The 16,525-nt window shown below is 51.5% G+C and overlaps 1 protein-coding gene across 16 annotated transcripts in view; it reads left to right on the top strand.

Moving 5' to 3' along the window:
• Window positions 1-16,525, top strand: part of PTPRT (protein tyrosine phosphatase receptor type T) — a 1,082,577-nt gene that overhangs the window by 1,029,312 nt on the left and 36,740 nt on the right. For all 16 annotated transcript variants that reach the window (XM_058685649.1, XM_058685643.1, XM_058685647.1 and 13 more), the window contains 5 exons: window positions 2,447-2,601; window positions 6,158-6,293; window positions 8,383-8,532; window positions 10,027-10,200; window positions 13,819-13,950. In XM_058685649.1, coding sequence (XP_058541632.1) covers window positions 2,447-2,601; window positions 6,158-6,293; window positions 8,383-8,532; window positions 10,027-10,200; window positions 13,819-13,950 — 747 coding nt within the window. The remainder of the gene's footprint in view (window positions 1-2,446; window positions 2,602-6,157; window positions 6,294-8,382; window positions 8,533-10,026; window positions 10,201-13,818; window positions 13,951-16,525) is intronic.

Below are 16,525 nucleotides of genomic sequence, written 5' to 3'. Positions count from 1 at the left end.
CATCTTAGTCTGGGTTTCTGGGAGCTGAGCCTGAGGCAGAGCTTTGGCTACCCTTGTTCTGAGGAGAAGAGAAGAGAAGGAGGAGGCGGGATGGGGCAGGGGAAGGAGCCAAGCAAGGGAATGCTTTCAGCCTGAGACCAGCATCAGCCAGATCCCATGGGAGCTCTAGAGACAGTTAATCTGTCTCAAGGCAAAGGGATCTTCTGTTCCTCCATTAGGGTAACCCAATGTCCTGGTGTGCCCAGGGCCATCCTGGCTTTAGCACCAAAAGTCCCATGTCCCGGGAAACCACTCAGTCCTGGGCAGTCTCAGCAAGTCAGCTGCCCACTCTGCTGTCCTCCAGCCACTGAAGGCCAGCTGCCCACCCCCAGGGGAAGTGGCTCCTGGTTGGCTGAGCAATTCTCTGAAGGAGGAAGTGGCTGTGGGCATCAGCCAAGACTCAGAGGAGCTGGGGATGGGGTTTCTGGCCCAGGAAAGGGGACCTGAAGGGCACTGTCAGCGCCCTCTGCACTGCCCCCCAACACACCCGCTCAGATCCCTGCTTCACATAGCAGCCTGCATAGTCCTCCTAAAAATGCAAGTCTGATGACGCGCTTCCCCTTCTGTGCACCCATCCCTGCAGCCTCCCCAGAGCTCCCCAGTAAAGACTCAATGTGGGATACAAGGCCTCCTGGGATCCAGCACGTGCCCCGTCTTCTACTTTCCTCTGGGGGTGCCCCGTTTGTGATTCTGTGCACGAGCTGTGCTAAGTAAGCCCTGTCCCCACATGGATGCCCCGCTGCCAGTCTCCCACGGAATCCCGCCATCTGTTCCTCTGGGCAGTACTCAGACATCAGTGTCTTACAGTGATTAGGAGTGCAGATGTGGAGTCCATCAGCCAGGGTCCAGACTGGGTTACAACTTACTAGTTGTGTGACCTAGTTATGTTACGTAACCTTGCTTAGCCTCAATTTCCTCATCCACAAAACAGAGATAACAACATAAGGACTGGTCTGAGAATTAAATGAGTTAATACATTGAAATGTTCAGAAGAGTAACAGGCATGGAGTCTGTGTTTAATAAGTATTAGCTATAGGGGCCCCTGGGTGGCTCAGTCGGTTGAGCGTCCAACTTCAGCTCAGGTCATGATCTTGTGGTTCATGAGTTCGATCTCCACGTCAGGCTTTGTGCTGATAGCATGGAGCCTGCTTTGGATTCTCTGCCTCTCTCTATGCCTCGTTCCCACTCACACACATACGCTTGCTTGCTCTCACTCTCTCTCAAAAATAAACATTGAAAAAAATTTTAAATCTTTAAAAAAAACTTCTTTAAAAATAATAAAATAATAAAAAGAAAATAATAAAATAATAAATTAAAAAATAACTAATTAAAAAATAATAAATGTTAGCTACTATTGTGTCTCAAGACTCAGGCCATGCATCACCTCCTTTAGGAAGCCCTCTCTGATTTCTCCTTCCCCAGATGGGGTTACCTGACACTCCTTTAAATACTTCAGTAGAATTTTCCACTTAGGGGTCTGCCTCCCCAGCTAGACCATGAGCTGTTCTAGGGACGGGGGCCATAGCTTTTATTTCTGCCTTCGCAGTGCCTAACATGAGGCACAGATAACCTCAGTGAATATTCTTTAACTGAAGGAATGAACACTCTTCCTATTCAGTGTTCCCTGCACACCTGCGGGAGATTGCAAAGTAAGAAAGAGTGGGCAAGGACACTGCCTAAGCTCAGGCTCCAGGTGACACCTGACCAGAGACTGGTCAGAGCAGTACCCTTAGCCCGGAGGGTGTCTAAGTCCTTAGTAAGGAGCGGTGTCCTTAGTAAGGAGCGGTGAGAGGGGAAGTGGAAGAAACTGGAGGCCCAGGCCCCCATCCGTCAGAGGAGCTCTAGCTTTTATTTGTTTCCTATCTTACCATTCTAAATAAGAATCTCATAACTAAAGAAGTCTGACACATATTTTTAAACTTAAAAGCCATGGAGACAATGATAGGGCTGGAGAACTGAGGGACACAGACCCCAGTCACAGAAAAAGCCATATAGTGTACTGGCAAGGACTTGAACTTGTTGTTTAAGGCCAACCTTTCTCTGAGTCTGTTCTGCTGAATAGAAGTCCCATGACACTTTGTCAAAAGAGGGTCCCTTGGACAAACGCTGTGGGAGGCTGTAACACTCCCTTGGGGATGCAGAGTGTACATGAGCCCACGAAAGTCTCTGAGAAGTCCTGCAGCAAAGCCACCACCTCTAGGTTACCTACTTCCATGGCCCCCAGGCGCAACAGATGACAGAAGTCACTCTGTGTGGCAACCCCTGCTCACGCTGGTAGGGTCCTGTCCTCCCTGATGGCAGGGAGGCTGGTTCCTCGGTGCAGCAACCGTGTTCCCCACGGGTGATTGGGGCAGGGGGGGCATGTGGGTGCAGCAGCTGGAGGAACAGAGGCGCGTTCTCTCCTCAGAAAGGCTACCACGAGATCCGGGAACTCCGCCTCTTCCACTTCACCAGCTGGCCTGACCACGGCGTCCCCTGCTATGCCACCGGCCTCCTGGGCTTTGTGCGCCAAGTGAAGTTCCTCAACCCCCCCGAGGCGGGGCCCATAGTGGTCCACTGCAGGTAAGTGAAGTCCTCCAACTCTAAACAAGGCTGCTTCTGCTTCTGCAGCCTTGCTCTCGGGGAGAGAGACACTGTTTTTCCAGTGGCCTTTATTCTTCGCCTTCCAGACTGCCCTGCCCTGTGTCCCCAAGCCCAGCCCCAGCCCCAAGGGCTGATGACAACGACAATATTGATAACAAAGTAATAGTAGCAGTACCAGTTGGTATCATTACTGTTGCCCTGAAATAGTAAAGCCACCTGGGGACGTGGCCTTGCACCGACAGCCTCTACCCCATGTGCACTTTGCACAACTTCTCACGCGGCCTGGAGGGGTGGGCGTTATCGTCCATCCCATTTTACAGATGAGAAATACCGAGGTACTGAGAAGGTGGACACTTTGCTCGGGGCCCACAGGGGTGAAACGGCAGAGCCAGGAGTTCACAGCCATGGCCGCAGATGCTCGCCCTCAGCTCCTTGCCGTGGCGGCAGGGCGCCTCAGTGGAAGCCCGCTTCTCTTCAGTTCTTGTATTTTAAAACTCAATTGCTGGCCTGCAGGGTCCTTAATAGATAGTAAATGGACAGCGCCAGGCTTCACCTTATTATGGAGAAGAGATATTTTCAGCTCTGACCTAGAAAGTCCCCTGGGAATGACTGGCACATCTTCCAATCCTCCTAAATGGAGATGAAGTGTCATGTCAAGGGCGTTAAGAATTGGACCAGACCCTGGGGCGCCTGGGTGGCGCAGTCGGTTAAGCGTCCGACTTCAGCCAGGTCACGATCTCACGGTCTGTGAGTTCGAGCCCCGCGTCAGGCTCTGGGCTGATGGCTCGGAGCCTGGAGCCTGCTTCCGATTCTGTGTCTCCCTCTCTCTCTGCCCCTCCCCCGTTCATGCTCTGTCTCTCTCTGTCTCAAAAATAAATAAACGTTAAAAAAAAAAAAAAAATTAAAAAAAAAAAAAAGAATTGGACCAGACCCAAAGGCCAGCTGGCCTGCACACTCCTTCCTCCCAGTGCCTCTGTTTTCCAATGTGACCCTGGGCCCAGCCCCACTTTTCAGACACTGCGTGTTCTTAGCTGCATGTTAAGTTATCTTACCCTTGCCCTGGCGGTGTCCACCTCAGTCAAGGTGCTGAGTCAAGCCAAGGAGGGTCTCCACAAACTGCAAGCATCAGGGAGCCAGCCCCTTCTCACTCAGCATCCATTTACCCTCCCCCACCACAAGCAGGTATGAATTAGACAGCCCATTTCACAGATGAGGTCGCTGAGGGTTAGGAGAGAATACTCATCATCACCTCTGGGCTCTCCAGGCATTTGACATACATGGTCTGCTTTATACCACATGACAGTTCAAGGACGGGAGAATGTTCGCTCCCCACCCAGTCCTGTGCCCCAGAGAGCAGCCAGAGCAGGGATAGGGAGGAAGGGAAACAATGGCAAACATTCATCAGGCTCTCCTTACATGATGGCTCTATGTCTTACCCCCATAATAAGTCAGCCTTATGCGCCAGGCACAGTGGTCCCCACTCCTGGGTCTATTCTGAAGATTAAATGTGTTGGGTAACATAATGAGGTGCCTAAGAGTAGTCCTGCCATGTAATAAGCACATATAAAATAGCACCATTCTCTGCTTCTAATATCGGCCCCACTCCCAATCCCAGCACCTAGTGCATACAAGGTGCTCCATTAATATTTGTTGAATGTAAGTAGCAAGCAACCATTTATTGGGAAATTGCTAGGTACCCAGGCATAGGGCTAAGCAGTTTCCATGCATTGTGCTTTTTCAGCATAATGTCATGCAACTCACAAGTACTGTGCTATTAATTAATGCTACATGGTGGGCTTATTTATTATTATCAGCCTCGTGTTATGGTTGAGGTTATGGAAGCCCAGAGAGGTTAAGTCATTTACCCAACGTCACATGGCTCGTAAGTAGTTGAGCCAGGATTTCATTCCAGGGGTCTGGCCCCAAACATCATGAGCTCAGTTGCTATGTGAGGCAGAAATAAATACAGCTCAGGTGCTCAGGAGAACACTGCAAGGAGGCACGTTGTACATGTGAGGCTCGCGGGCACCAGGCAGCTTGCTCACTGGTGGGGGATCCAAGGTGGATCCTGGTTGTGTCCCCTAAAACAGGCTGAGGAGGAGATGTCAGGAAAACACGGATGAGTCCCTCTTCATGCTGCCTCCTAGCCCCTGGTGGCCAGCCCACCGAGACCCTTCCAAGGGATCTGGACCGGAGGTGTAAGGGTACGAATACAAGTCAAACTTAACTCAGTTTAAACCATGCAATTTTACTAAGAACAAAGAGTGCTTCCCAGGGGTTTGTTTTCCAGATCACTGTGGGTGGCAGTCCCCTCGGGCCTGTCCTGCCTGGACTTACGGTCAGCCAGCATTGCTCTCCTTCCTGCCCCAGCCCTGGTTTCCCCAGGGGAAGCAAGATGTGAAAACGCAGCCAACATGGGCCTCCTTGGTGGTCTGGCCTTCACTTCCTAAACTGCATGCATTCAAGGTCAATGTTCTGTTTGTCTCTGATTTAGTGCCCTGACCAGAACCAGTGCTGGTCTGGGACCCATGCCGTGGTCCATGGGGTCGTGCTGAGTTCTTCTGCTATTTTGTACTTGGTCTGAGATTTTCCCGAAGGAAACACCAGTGATCAGAATGGAGTATGAATCAGAATCAGAGCATATATACCAGACCAGGGTCTTGGAGCCATCACCTGCTCCAGTTTAAGGATGCTCCTGGATCATGTTTCTGGCAAACAGGTGCAAGCGGAGCCAAGCCCCGGGCTTGTGACATGGGACTTGGGACTCACTCTTTGCCTTTGAGCCAGCTCAGAGGATCTGGTTTCTGCCCTCTCCCCTTTCCTCTGCTCCCTCGTCTCTCCGTCCTTGCTGCCATCTGTCAACCTGTTTGCTGACGAAGGGAAAAAGTGGAACAGAAAGGGGGTGGGGGGGGGGTGGGTAGGGAAGACACGTTTATTGGCATCTCCGGTGTGCCAGGCACCATGCCTTGCATGACACAGACGGATTGGCTTCACCCACCAGATGAGGCAACGACAGACATACGTGTTGTTGAAGCGTGCATTTTGTGCTGTTACTAAGAACGTATAAGAACACAGGCCCTGGAGCCAGATTGCTGGGATAAAAAGTCCCACCTCCACTGCACGCCAGCTGTGAGACCTTGAGTAAGGTCAGCCCTCCACGCCTTGCTTTTCTCACCTGTAAATGGGGTAAGAAAACAACCTCACAAGGGAGTTAATAGGTAACGTTTGTAACACACTTCGAACAATTTCTGGCACTTTGTACGCATGAAATAAGTGCTTGCTAATGAGTACAACAAATATAAGCAGGTTTTGATAAAACAGCCCCAAAGGCAAGCATTGCTTTCCCATTTTACAGAAGAGAGCTGAGACTCTAAGTTCACTTGCTTGCTCTGAGTCTCCCCGCAGTGCTGGGATTCAGGCTTTTATGTCTGACCTCTACAGCATGCCTCGGGACAGGGCTGAATGGGGGTGGGGGCCCTCCCCAGGGCTGGTCCTGTCCCAAGGTCCCTAACACAGACACTGTCCTCTCTGCCAGCGCTGGGGCTGGGAGGACCGGCTGCTTCATCGCTATCGACACCATGCTCGACATGGCCGAGAATGAAGGGGTAGTGGACATCTTCAACTGTGTGCGTGAGCTCCGGGCCCAGAGGGTCAACCTGGTGCAGACAGAGGTGAGTCCTGGGGCACCGAGCTGGCCAGCCAGCTGCAGCCCTGGCCAAGGAGAAGCAGGGTAGAACACTCACCCATGGGTGAAGGCATCCTAGAGAAAGAGACCCGGGGGCGGGAGAAATGGAGGAAGGGGATACATGGCTGACTGCGAGGAGACCACAGTAGAAGCCAGGACACCACTGCCCACCCTGAGGCCCCTCTGTGCAATGACACCCACCAATGAGGAAAGGTAAGGAGTTCCCCAGTGCTGAGGGCGTCTGAGCAGGGGCTTAATGGGAACTTCTAAGGATTCTTCGAATGGTTTACTTGCGTTGGGGGAAGAAGAGAGAGAGGGAAGGATTGGCATTTGCGGAATGCCTGCTGTGTGCCAAGCATTGCTTCAGTCCCCGCAAGAATGGCTTAACCAACAAAATTATTGACTAATTGGGCTGGGTTCCAGGGATTCCAAAAGAGATAACATATAGTCCTTGCCTTCGGGGGGAAAGCAGACCTTCAAGCCCCCCTCTGTTCAGGTCAAGAGCCCAAGCCCCGTGGGAAATGAGAGGAGTCCATCTTTAGTGTTGAGCATCTATCTACCATGTGCCAAGCGTCATGATGGGCCCTTTGTATTCAGGGTATTGTTCCTACTCACAACAAGCCTGCTGGGCAGCTCCTACTGGTATCCCCATTTCATAAAGAAAGAAACTGAGAAGCTGGGTCCATGTGACTCCAAGGCTCAAGCACTTTCCCCTGAACCATGCTCTCTTGTTAGGCAGTCTTTTCTGCCTACCGTACTCCTCAGAGCCATGGCTGGTTATTATAAAAGCCCATCATCTGATTCTAGGGAAGGCTGTGGGTGCCCAGGCAGTCAGCTAAGGCAGATAAGAAGCTATGTCCATCACCAATCTTGCAAAGGGAAGGTTTGGCTTTGGGCATGGCCAGTCACTGCCGGCCCTGCAGAGAATCCGGCACTTAAAAACATAGGCCCCTGCTGTGGGGTCTGAGCTAACTCCCACAGGCTAGTGTCTGGACTTCTTGGTGAGGCTGCAGTAAAGCCAAGAGGCTGCTTTATCTGTTCCCAGGTTTATGCTTGCGGAAGACAGCCTTGCTGGCTGGCATCAGGCACATGGCCCCTGCTGTCTGGTGGGGGAGACAGACATTCAAATAGATCATCGTGATGCATCGGGATAAGTGTTTTATGTAGGGCCAAGTTCTGCAAGAGAACGCTCAATGTTTGTTAAGGGCCTGGGAGCAACAACAGCAACAGCTTCCACCTGGTGGGTGTGCAGAAGACTGTCCAGAGGGGATGAAGCATAGGGGCCATAGAAAAGGGGGAATGGGGTTCAGGGAGAAGAGAACAGCAGGTGCAAAGAACAGAGGTGGCCGAGGGGCACAGGGCACAGGAGCAGACCCTGAGACAGGGAGTTGAGGGCAAGTGATTTATTTGAGAGGTGATCCCAAGGCTCACCAGTTGGAAAGCAAAGAGAAGGAAAGGACACCAAGCTTTATGAAAGTGTTAAGGTCTTTTGTAAAGGTGTTTAATTAACCCTGTGAACAACTGGAGGCCAAGCCTACTGGGAGCTCTGAGGCCGTAGGAAATGTTCCCTTCCAAATCTCCTACCTGAGAGAGAAGGAAACTTAGGTATTTATGCCCCAGCTCTCCAGCTGGCACTGCTTGAGGGCTCCTTTCCAGAGCATTAGCTCTTCAGCCATGCTGGCTCGCCCTGCCCCCAGCCCAGGTGTGCTCCTGGGACTAGAGGAAATCCCTCGGCATGAATCTCACGTGCTCGCAGTATGTAGGCTTCAAAGTAAAGGTGAAAGCTGAGGGGACACAGGCAGGTACCAAGAGCCCTACTGCAGCACATTCAGAAGTTTCTTACTTTCCTCAGTGTCTACACAGCTCAGTCTTACGCTGAGGACAAAACTCACCATTGCTCAGGTGGTCACTGAGAAACATGGAGAGTTGGTCCTTCGGGTTTTCAGATAGGAAGCAGTGATTCTGCAGTCTGAATCCTGCCCCTACTTCACAGCCGTGGGATTCAGTTTGGACCACAAATTCCCAGGCCACTGTCCTCACCCGGCACCCTGTCTCTTCTCTTCTTGGCTGGGCAGGAGCAGTACGTGTTTGTGCACGATGCCATCCTGGAAGCATGCCTCTGCGGCAATACCGCCATCCCCGTGTGTGAGTTCCGCTCTCTCTACTACAACATCAGCAGGCTGGACCCCCAGACCAACTCCAGCCAAATCAAAGACGAATTTCAGGTATGAGCAAATCCCAGGCTCGGGGACCCAGCCAACTTCAGCAGCACTGAGCACGTTCATGGGGTTTTCCTCATGAGAACTGATGAGTCTGGTGTTTCCACTGTCTACAGCTCCAGACAGCTGCAGAATGAATTCTTGCACATACAATGCGCAGCCACGAGCAACTGTTAACCAGTCACTTGGTGACTGCTAATGCTTGTTTTAACTCTGCATATGTTTTTGAACTAACTTTGTTCTAGTCCAATCCTAGTTGTGGGTGGAGACCGGTTTATAAACACAGGTGTGAGTTTCATGCTCTGCCGTCCCTGGAGGGACTCGGGTTTTTCTTACCATTTCTGTGCAATTGGAGTGTGTCTGTCTTAGATCCTCACTACTCAGAGTTGGGTCTGGAGACCAGCACCATCAGCTTCACCCGGGAGTTCATCAGGAATGTGGAATCTTGGGGCCCACCCACAGCTACTGAACAAGAACGTAGAGTTTAACAAGATCTCTGGGTGACTTATCTGCATATTGAACTTTGGGAAGCACCATCCCAGAGCTCAGCTCAGACATAGCACATCTGTACCTTGTAACCCAGGTAGCCAGAATGGTGGCCACCTTGGTGTGGAGGCCTTGATGTGAGTCACTGAGTAGGCCAAGAGGCCAGCCCTTTGTCCTGAGGTCAGTGCCAGGGTCTTACCTAGGCAACAGGTGCTGAGAACCAGGTAGTGGGAAGCAAGGAAGCTCCAGGAATTGAGGGGCAAGTACCCAGCCCCTGGTTCCATGGGTAGATACCCCAGCCAGGCCAGTGCCCCCGTGCTCCCTCAAGCAGAAGCTTTACTGATTGGGAGGGGAGACCAAGTACTGACTAGGGGAAAGACAGAGGCCACAGCCCCCTCGTGGGCGCACAGAACATCTGGTCTCCTGGCTGGGCAATTCAGCTGTGGCCCCACACTTGCAAGACTCACTCTGCATGACACAACCCTGAAATTTTCCAGATTCCTAGAGCTTGATTCCTGGGGGTCTCTCACCTATCCTGGGAAGCTCATCCAGACACCCTTCCATTCTGAAAACAGCTTTCTCTACGAAGAGCATTGGTGAAATTCTTTCCCTCCTTCCTTGGCACTTCAAGGGATGCATGGGGGATTCCCCACCCCCACCCCCACCCCCTGACCTCCTGGCTCGCCCACCTTTCACAGAGCTGAGTAGCTTAGCTCAAATGGTTGGCAGGTGTTGGCAGCCTGTGTCTGCTCTGTGTGTGGGCATGCAGTCTGTGCATACTTGGCATCATGGGGGTGTCTCACAGCCCTGGTAAGGGCTCTCAGCCTGCATGGAGCAGCTAACAGGAGATGGCAGAACATCACACAGGAGAGGAATAAGTCCTGGGGAGGGACTAGAGGGCCAAAATTTCAGGATGGAGATAGGGTGGGGTAGGCTGGCTTTGAACCTTGCTATCTCCTCTATTTGGGGCTACCACCTGAGTAATGCCTACCTATCTGTCTTTGCGCCTTACAGACCCTCAACATCGTGACTCCCCGCGTCCGGCCTGAGGACTGCAGCATCGGGCTCCTGCCCCGGAACCACGATAAGAACCGGAGCATGGATGTCCTGCCTCTGGACCGCTGCCTGCCCTTCCTTATCTCAGTGGATGGGGAACCCAGCAACTACGTCAATGCCGCACTGATGGATGTAAGCTGAGCCCTGGCTGGGACTCACTGGGAAATTTCTTCAAGGTGGAGATGGCTGGAGCCCAGGACACTGACACCCCACACCACCACCCCCAACCAGCCTCTCTTTGCTTCTGCTCTTCCTGGCCACAAGGACCTTTGCTCCCCCTGAAGGCTCTGGTCCAAACCTATATACAAGCCATGTGCTTGGCTCTTTGCTCCCATAATCCTGGCAAGAATAGACCAAAAGCATAAAATCGGTCCATGACGGCACAGCACAAGCCTTCCCAGTACACCCTCCTGCTGCCCATAGAGCTAACTCTCAGCCTTAAGTTTAGTTCAGGAAACATTCTCTATGCCAGGCCCTGGCCTGACCTTTGGGAATGCAGGATGGTGCAGACATAGGTTCTGCCCTTGGGGAACTCCCAGGCAGGCTCCCGGAACTCATGTGCACAGGCAAGAATGAGGCTGGCGGATGGTAGGTGCTCAGTAACTGGACAAGTGATGGGTTTAGCAAAGGGCATGGGCCGTGTTTCTGACTGTTCTATCAGAGGCACTTTCTTCTGCTTTCTCGGCAGCAAATCTAAGAAGGGCACTCCTACCCTGACCTGGTTTAGGAGTCATGACCCTAATTAGAAGGTCATGTCCATGTTCCTGACTCATATGCTTTCCTCCTGGGTCCTTCAGCTACTTCCACTGATCATTCCTCCACCTCCTGGATGTAGAGATATTTGCAGAAGGAATGAGCCATGGATTATCTGGTCTCATCCTTGTACTTTTAAGCAAAGGACAGTGAGGCCAGAAGGAGGAAGAGACTTGCTCAAGGTCACCCAAAAGCTACTGGCAGAGCCAGAAGCCAGGACTCAGACCCTGGAATTCATTCCTTGGGCCTCCCCACAGTTTGTGCAATCCACTAGGACACAGACATCCCGAGGCTCAGGACCAAGAATACCATTGCCTGATTGGGGATAAGCCCTTCAGATTCCGCCCCCCACAACCCATGTCCATGGTTACATCCATCCAGCCCACGTGGACTTCCTGTCTCACCCGGAACAGGCAAGAATGTGGGGTGCTCTGTCCTCGGGTCAAAGCCAACTCCTCTTCTGGCCTCTGACCCTCCTAAAACTCTCCCCAAGGGCTGTCAGTGTTGGAGGCAGGTGATGGGAGGTCAATGCTTATCAGCTCTGTCAGGGCCTGCCCTGGCCTTGGCCCTGGCCCACAGGGTGCCCAAGTCCTCCATGAAGACCCTGGCTATGGGTCCAGATGCAGGGAGCATTGTCCTGGTCAGATCAAATAGCTAGAGATGGAGGGAGTACCTCTGGCCTTTACCTTAGAGCTCTCTAAGGTCAATGTGTGCACGTATGTGTATGTGTGCATGCATGTGTGTGCACGCACGTGGCAAGAGAAGGGGCCTGCGGGTATACTCACACTTCCAGGTTCCCCATTGCTTTTCTCCCATTTGTCCCAACTCCCTCCCCCCTGGCTTCCTCATCTATGCAAGGATCAAACATGCTTCTGGCCTCTACTTAGTGGGTTAGATGCTGCCTGGAGCCAAATGTCTTCTGCCAAGCTCTGATGCTGATTATGTTCTCTTTGTCCACAGGGCATTTCTCCTGTGAGCCATCACTGGGCCTTTGCCTTTCTTTAAAAAAAAAAAAAAAAAAGTCCTTATCTGTATTCCAGTTCAGTCTGTGCATTATCTGGTAACCATAGCAGCTTTGCTCCTAGCAGAAAAATATGAAGTCCTCTGGGTTAATTTTTAATGTTTCCCCTGGTAAAGGATGATGTTATCCATGAAATGGATTGCCGGCTGATCCCTGAAACCCAGCAGGAGCGCGGATCTTGAACATATTTTCAGATAAGGCTTTGTCAGGCATGCTGGCCTAATAGAGCATTTATCACAGAGACAGGGAAAAAGGAAAGAGAACTAACATTCACCGAGTGTTGGGCAGGTACCATGTCGGGCCCTGGACTTACCCTGACTCATTCTGTGTTTGGGTGTTATTGTCCCCATTTTCCAGATGAAATACTGAGGCTCAGAGTATTTGCATGACTATCTCCAGGTCAACTAGCTCAGAAGGGTGGAGTCCAGGGTCTGGATCCTGTCTTTTGACTTTTAAAACGTAGGATCTTTTCTGTGTCTAGAAATGGCTCAAAGACCTGCTCTCTGCAACTAGAGTTTCGCTTTTGGGGAAATTACATATTCTGCCCTCCCAGACTCCCCACTTTGACCATTCCACTGACCAGGAGAAGGTCCTTGGAAGACAGGACCCTCGTGCCTACGTGACATCCACAGTTGCTAGGCATTTTTTTGCCCAGGGCATCAAGAGATAACAGAATGGACAGGTGCTTTATCTAATATGGTTGGCAGGGTCTTTTGCCTGGGTGTTCCCCTGGTTTGGACAGGCAAGCCCCTCTATCCCCCCACCATTTCCTGCTGATTGGACACTCTACTGAAAACAGCTGTGTCTGTCACAAGGCCTGTCTCTCAAGAAAGCTTATTAAGAACATAGGCTATGGGTAATCTCCAGTTTCACAGACCACTAAAGGAGAAGCTCTTCAATCTTTCCAAACCCCTCACGAGATACTGTAATAAATGAGGCCCAGTCAGAGCTTCCAATGTAGCCCAGACTATCACAAGCTAATTTCTGGGGGCCTGTTTCCCCATCTGTAACATGGGACTGAGTGTATGCATTTGTTTGCTGGACCTGTACTGGGCGTCTCATGTGCCAGCCACAGCATTAGGGCCAAGGATGAAGAACCAAGTTGTGTTTCTGCCCTGCCAGTGGGCTCGCAGTCTGTTTTTGGGTGCTGGTCTTTTCAAGTGCAAATCTCATACAATCCATATGACAGTATCCCTTTGGAGTTGTGATTCCCCTCTTCCCGATGAAGAACCTGACTTTGGAAAGATCTAATAACTGGCCAGGGCTTACCACCAAAAAGAAAAAAAAAGGCACTCTACAAATGATGCCTGGATGGATGGATGGATGGAAGGAAGGAAGGAAGGAAGGAAGGAAGGAAGGAAGGAAGGAATGAGCAGATGGACAGATTGATACATGACTAATAACCTATAAGTAAGAATGGTGGATTTGAACCCCTGGCCTTCCTGACCCTAAAACCTGAGCACCTTCCACTGCCCATTGTCTCACAGCACACAGTGTCCATCTTCTGCCAGGCCTTGGGGCAGGAGTGAGCCTCCTGCAATAGAAGCCCCTTCAGGAGGCTCTCCACCTTGGGCTGAGCCAGCCCCTCCTCCAGCATTGTGGGCACAGTACCACAGATATCCCTAATGTCCCAAGAGGTGCTTTGGCCAGCAGAGCAGCAAATCTGCAGCCAGAATCTTTCATTTCATATTGTAATGATGATTATTTGCTGAGCTCCAAAACATAAATAATTTATTTGAATAATCCCCAGCCGAGTGACACTTTCCTAATGAAATGTCTTAGTTTAGAGGAGAATGAGTTCATTATGAGAAGGCCCCCTTTGTCACCTGGGCACCCAGAGATAACAGAACAGGTAGGTGTTTTGTGCAATCTGTTTGGCAGGTTCGGGGGCCTCCGGCAGCCATCCAAGCCTCATCACCATCAGAACATCACTGATGGATGTGTATTTTACGAAGCCTATGTCGTTCCTTTGTCAGAGCCACAAGCAGCCTGCCGCCTTCGTGGTCACCCAACACCCTCTACCCAACACCGTGGCAGACTTCTGGAGGCTGGTGTTCGATTATAACTGCTCCTCCGTGGTGATGCTGAATGAGATGGACACTGCCCAGGTAGGAGGGGCCCAGCCACTGCCCAAGGTGCTCAGGTGCATTCGGGAAGCCATGCCCAAGAGCTGGAGGGAGAGCCTGAGAGCCAGCATGGTGTTTCCTCTGCCCGACCAAGCTGCCTGCTGATGGCCACTGTCTGGCTTCGAGCACCGATCCGGCCCATCCTGCTGCCAGTGGAGGCTGGAAGTCTCTTCCCAGGCCCTGCCACCCCTGAGCCCTCTCATTCCCAACAGTGACTCCCCCCTGCTTGTAGGCTTTGTCCAGCCCTCCCTCCCCATCCAGAGCCAGATTCTGCTCCATCCACCACACTGATTAGGGCCTTGCTCCAAATCACACCGAGCACACTGAGCTGAGAGGCTCACAGAGCCTCCCCACCGCTGAGCGTCTCCAGCCCTGTGGAATATTCTGATGCCTTGCCACACCCACCCACCCAGCCTGCCCCCTGGGAGATGCACCCAGCACTGACAGAGCCTGGAGCTTTAACTGTAGACCCTCTGCCCACTAGCCACCCCGACGATCCCGGCTTCATCCCAGGTGACCCCGGTGTCCAGGCAGGCTTCATGCTTTAGCCCCCCGGGGTCTGATGGCTCCAAGAGTGCTAAAGCACCTGTCATGGGACAGCTTCTGGAGCCCAGGTCCCCATAGCAGGGGAGCCATTCCTGGGTGGGAAAAGTGAGAATGTCCTTTCAGGTTTTTGAAAAGTGATCCTTTCACTGTCTTGAAAGAAACTCAGAGAAACTCAGTGCACTCCTGTGTGCGTGCTGGCCTTGTGTGGGAATAAAATAAAATGGATCTGAGCTGTGGTCTCAGCCCTGCAGGAGCTCACAGTCTTGCTACAGAGACGGATGAGCAAATTGTCCCAACCTCGTGTGGCAGCGCTATAATAGAGGTCAGACGCAAAGTGCTGTGCTGGCCGGGAACAGGGAGCAATTAATTCTGCCCAGAGGGTGAGGGAAGACTTCAAAAAGAAGGTGACTTTGGCCTTGAAGAAGGCAGCAGAAGTTTGGGTGTGTGGGGCTGAGTGAGCTGGGAAAAGGCACTCGGAGCAGAGGGAACAGTGGGGCAAAGGCAAGGCAGTGTGAATGTGTGTGGCTTCTCTTCAGAACAGCTGGGGTTGCAGTGGAGCTGGGGCTCAGGGTCTATCGGGAGCAGAAGAGGGTGGTGAGGCTGCAAAATGTAGCAGCATCCTGCTTGCAGAGGGCTGCCCATGTGGGCTTCAGATCTCAGCCTTGGCCTGCAGCATAGTGTCAGACCCTTACTTTGTAAGCAACAGAACCCTCTCTTCGAATAAAAGCTTTTGTGTAAGCGCTGTATTGCTCAAGCATGTGTGATCAAGAGATGTTCGTGGTGAAATCACCTGGGGTGGGAGTTGAGCTCCACCCAGACTGGTCTTCTGGTCCTCCCAGTGTCTCTTGGAGAGTCAGGACTCTGGGTGCCTTTGTGAAGCCTCAGGTTTCCAAGGAGCACCGTTAGACAATATTTGCTATCCAGGGAGGAGGGATTCTGCAGATTTTAAGCCATGGTGTGGCTGGTTCCTGTTAGAAAGTTGAGTCTGGGGACCAGTGAGGAGAAAAAGTTAGAGGGAAACCTGGAAGCCAGGAGACTGGGAGGCGGATTCTGCAGATGTACAGAAAAGAAAGGTAGTGATCAGGAGGCAGGCTTGGATGTGAAAGTTGGTTCCCAGATGGAAATCTACAGGTTTGGGGAGCAGTTGGATGTGGGAGGTGAATGAGAAGGAGACGTTGTGGATGGTGGCAGGAGCTCAAGTCTAGGCAGTTAGACGTCTGGGGTCGTGCCGACCAAGATGAGGGAAGACAGGGGGAGGCGGGGAGAGGAGCAGATCATCAGGATGAAATTGAGCGCCTGGTGGGATGTGCACATAATACGTTCACGAGAGATTTGCTCATCATTCACCTATATTTGTGGAGTATCTGCTGTCTTCCAGAAGCTGTTCTAGGTGCTTAGAACGCATCGTGAACAAGACACAGAAAGCAAAACAACAAATTCCCATCTCTGGTGCAACTTCTAAAGTGAAGGAGACAATATGTAACCAAGTCCCTATAATGTACTCAATTATATGTTAGAAGGTGACGAGTGTTTAGAAAAAATTAAGAGGAAGACTGGAAGGCAGGTGTGGGGCACTCTATTGATAGAGTGATCAAGGCAAGCTGTATTGAGAAGGTCACATATAAGCATATTTTTGAAGGAGGTGGAGAAAATGAGCCGTGTCACCATCTCTGGGAAGAGCATTGCAAGGAGAAAGGACAACCCACACCAACACCTTATGGTGCGCACATGCCTGGCACATTTGAGGAACAGCACAGAGGCCATTGTGACTGGAACAGAGTGAACATGGAGACAGCAGCAGCAGGTGACACAGACACACGGCAGGGCCAGGTCATGGAGGCCCTTAGGGGTCCTAGGAAGAACTCGAGTTTTACTCTGAGAGAAGAAGGGAGCCACTGACAGGTTTTGAGGAGAGGAGTGACATACTTTGACCTTTTTTTTAAAAAAAAAAACAAAACAAACAAAACATCCCTCTAGCTACTGTGTTGAGAACACACTAATGGTCTGGGAA

Source organism: Neofelis nebulosa, chromosome 9 (genome assembly GCF_028018385.1).
Source record: "Neofelis nebulosa isolate mNeoNeb1 chromosome 9, mNeoNeb1.pri, whole genome shotgun sequence".
Taxonomy (NCBI): Eukaryota; Metazoa; Chordata; class Mammalia; order Carnivora; family Felidae; genus Neofelis; species Neofelis nebulosa.
The sequence above is the reverse complement of the archived record's forward strand: the minus strand, read 5'-3'. Positions and strand labels throughout refer to the sequence as shown.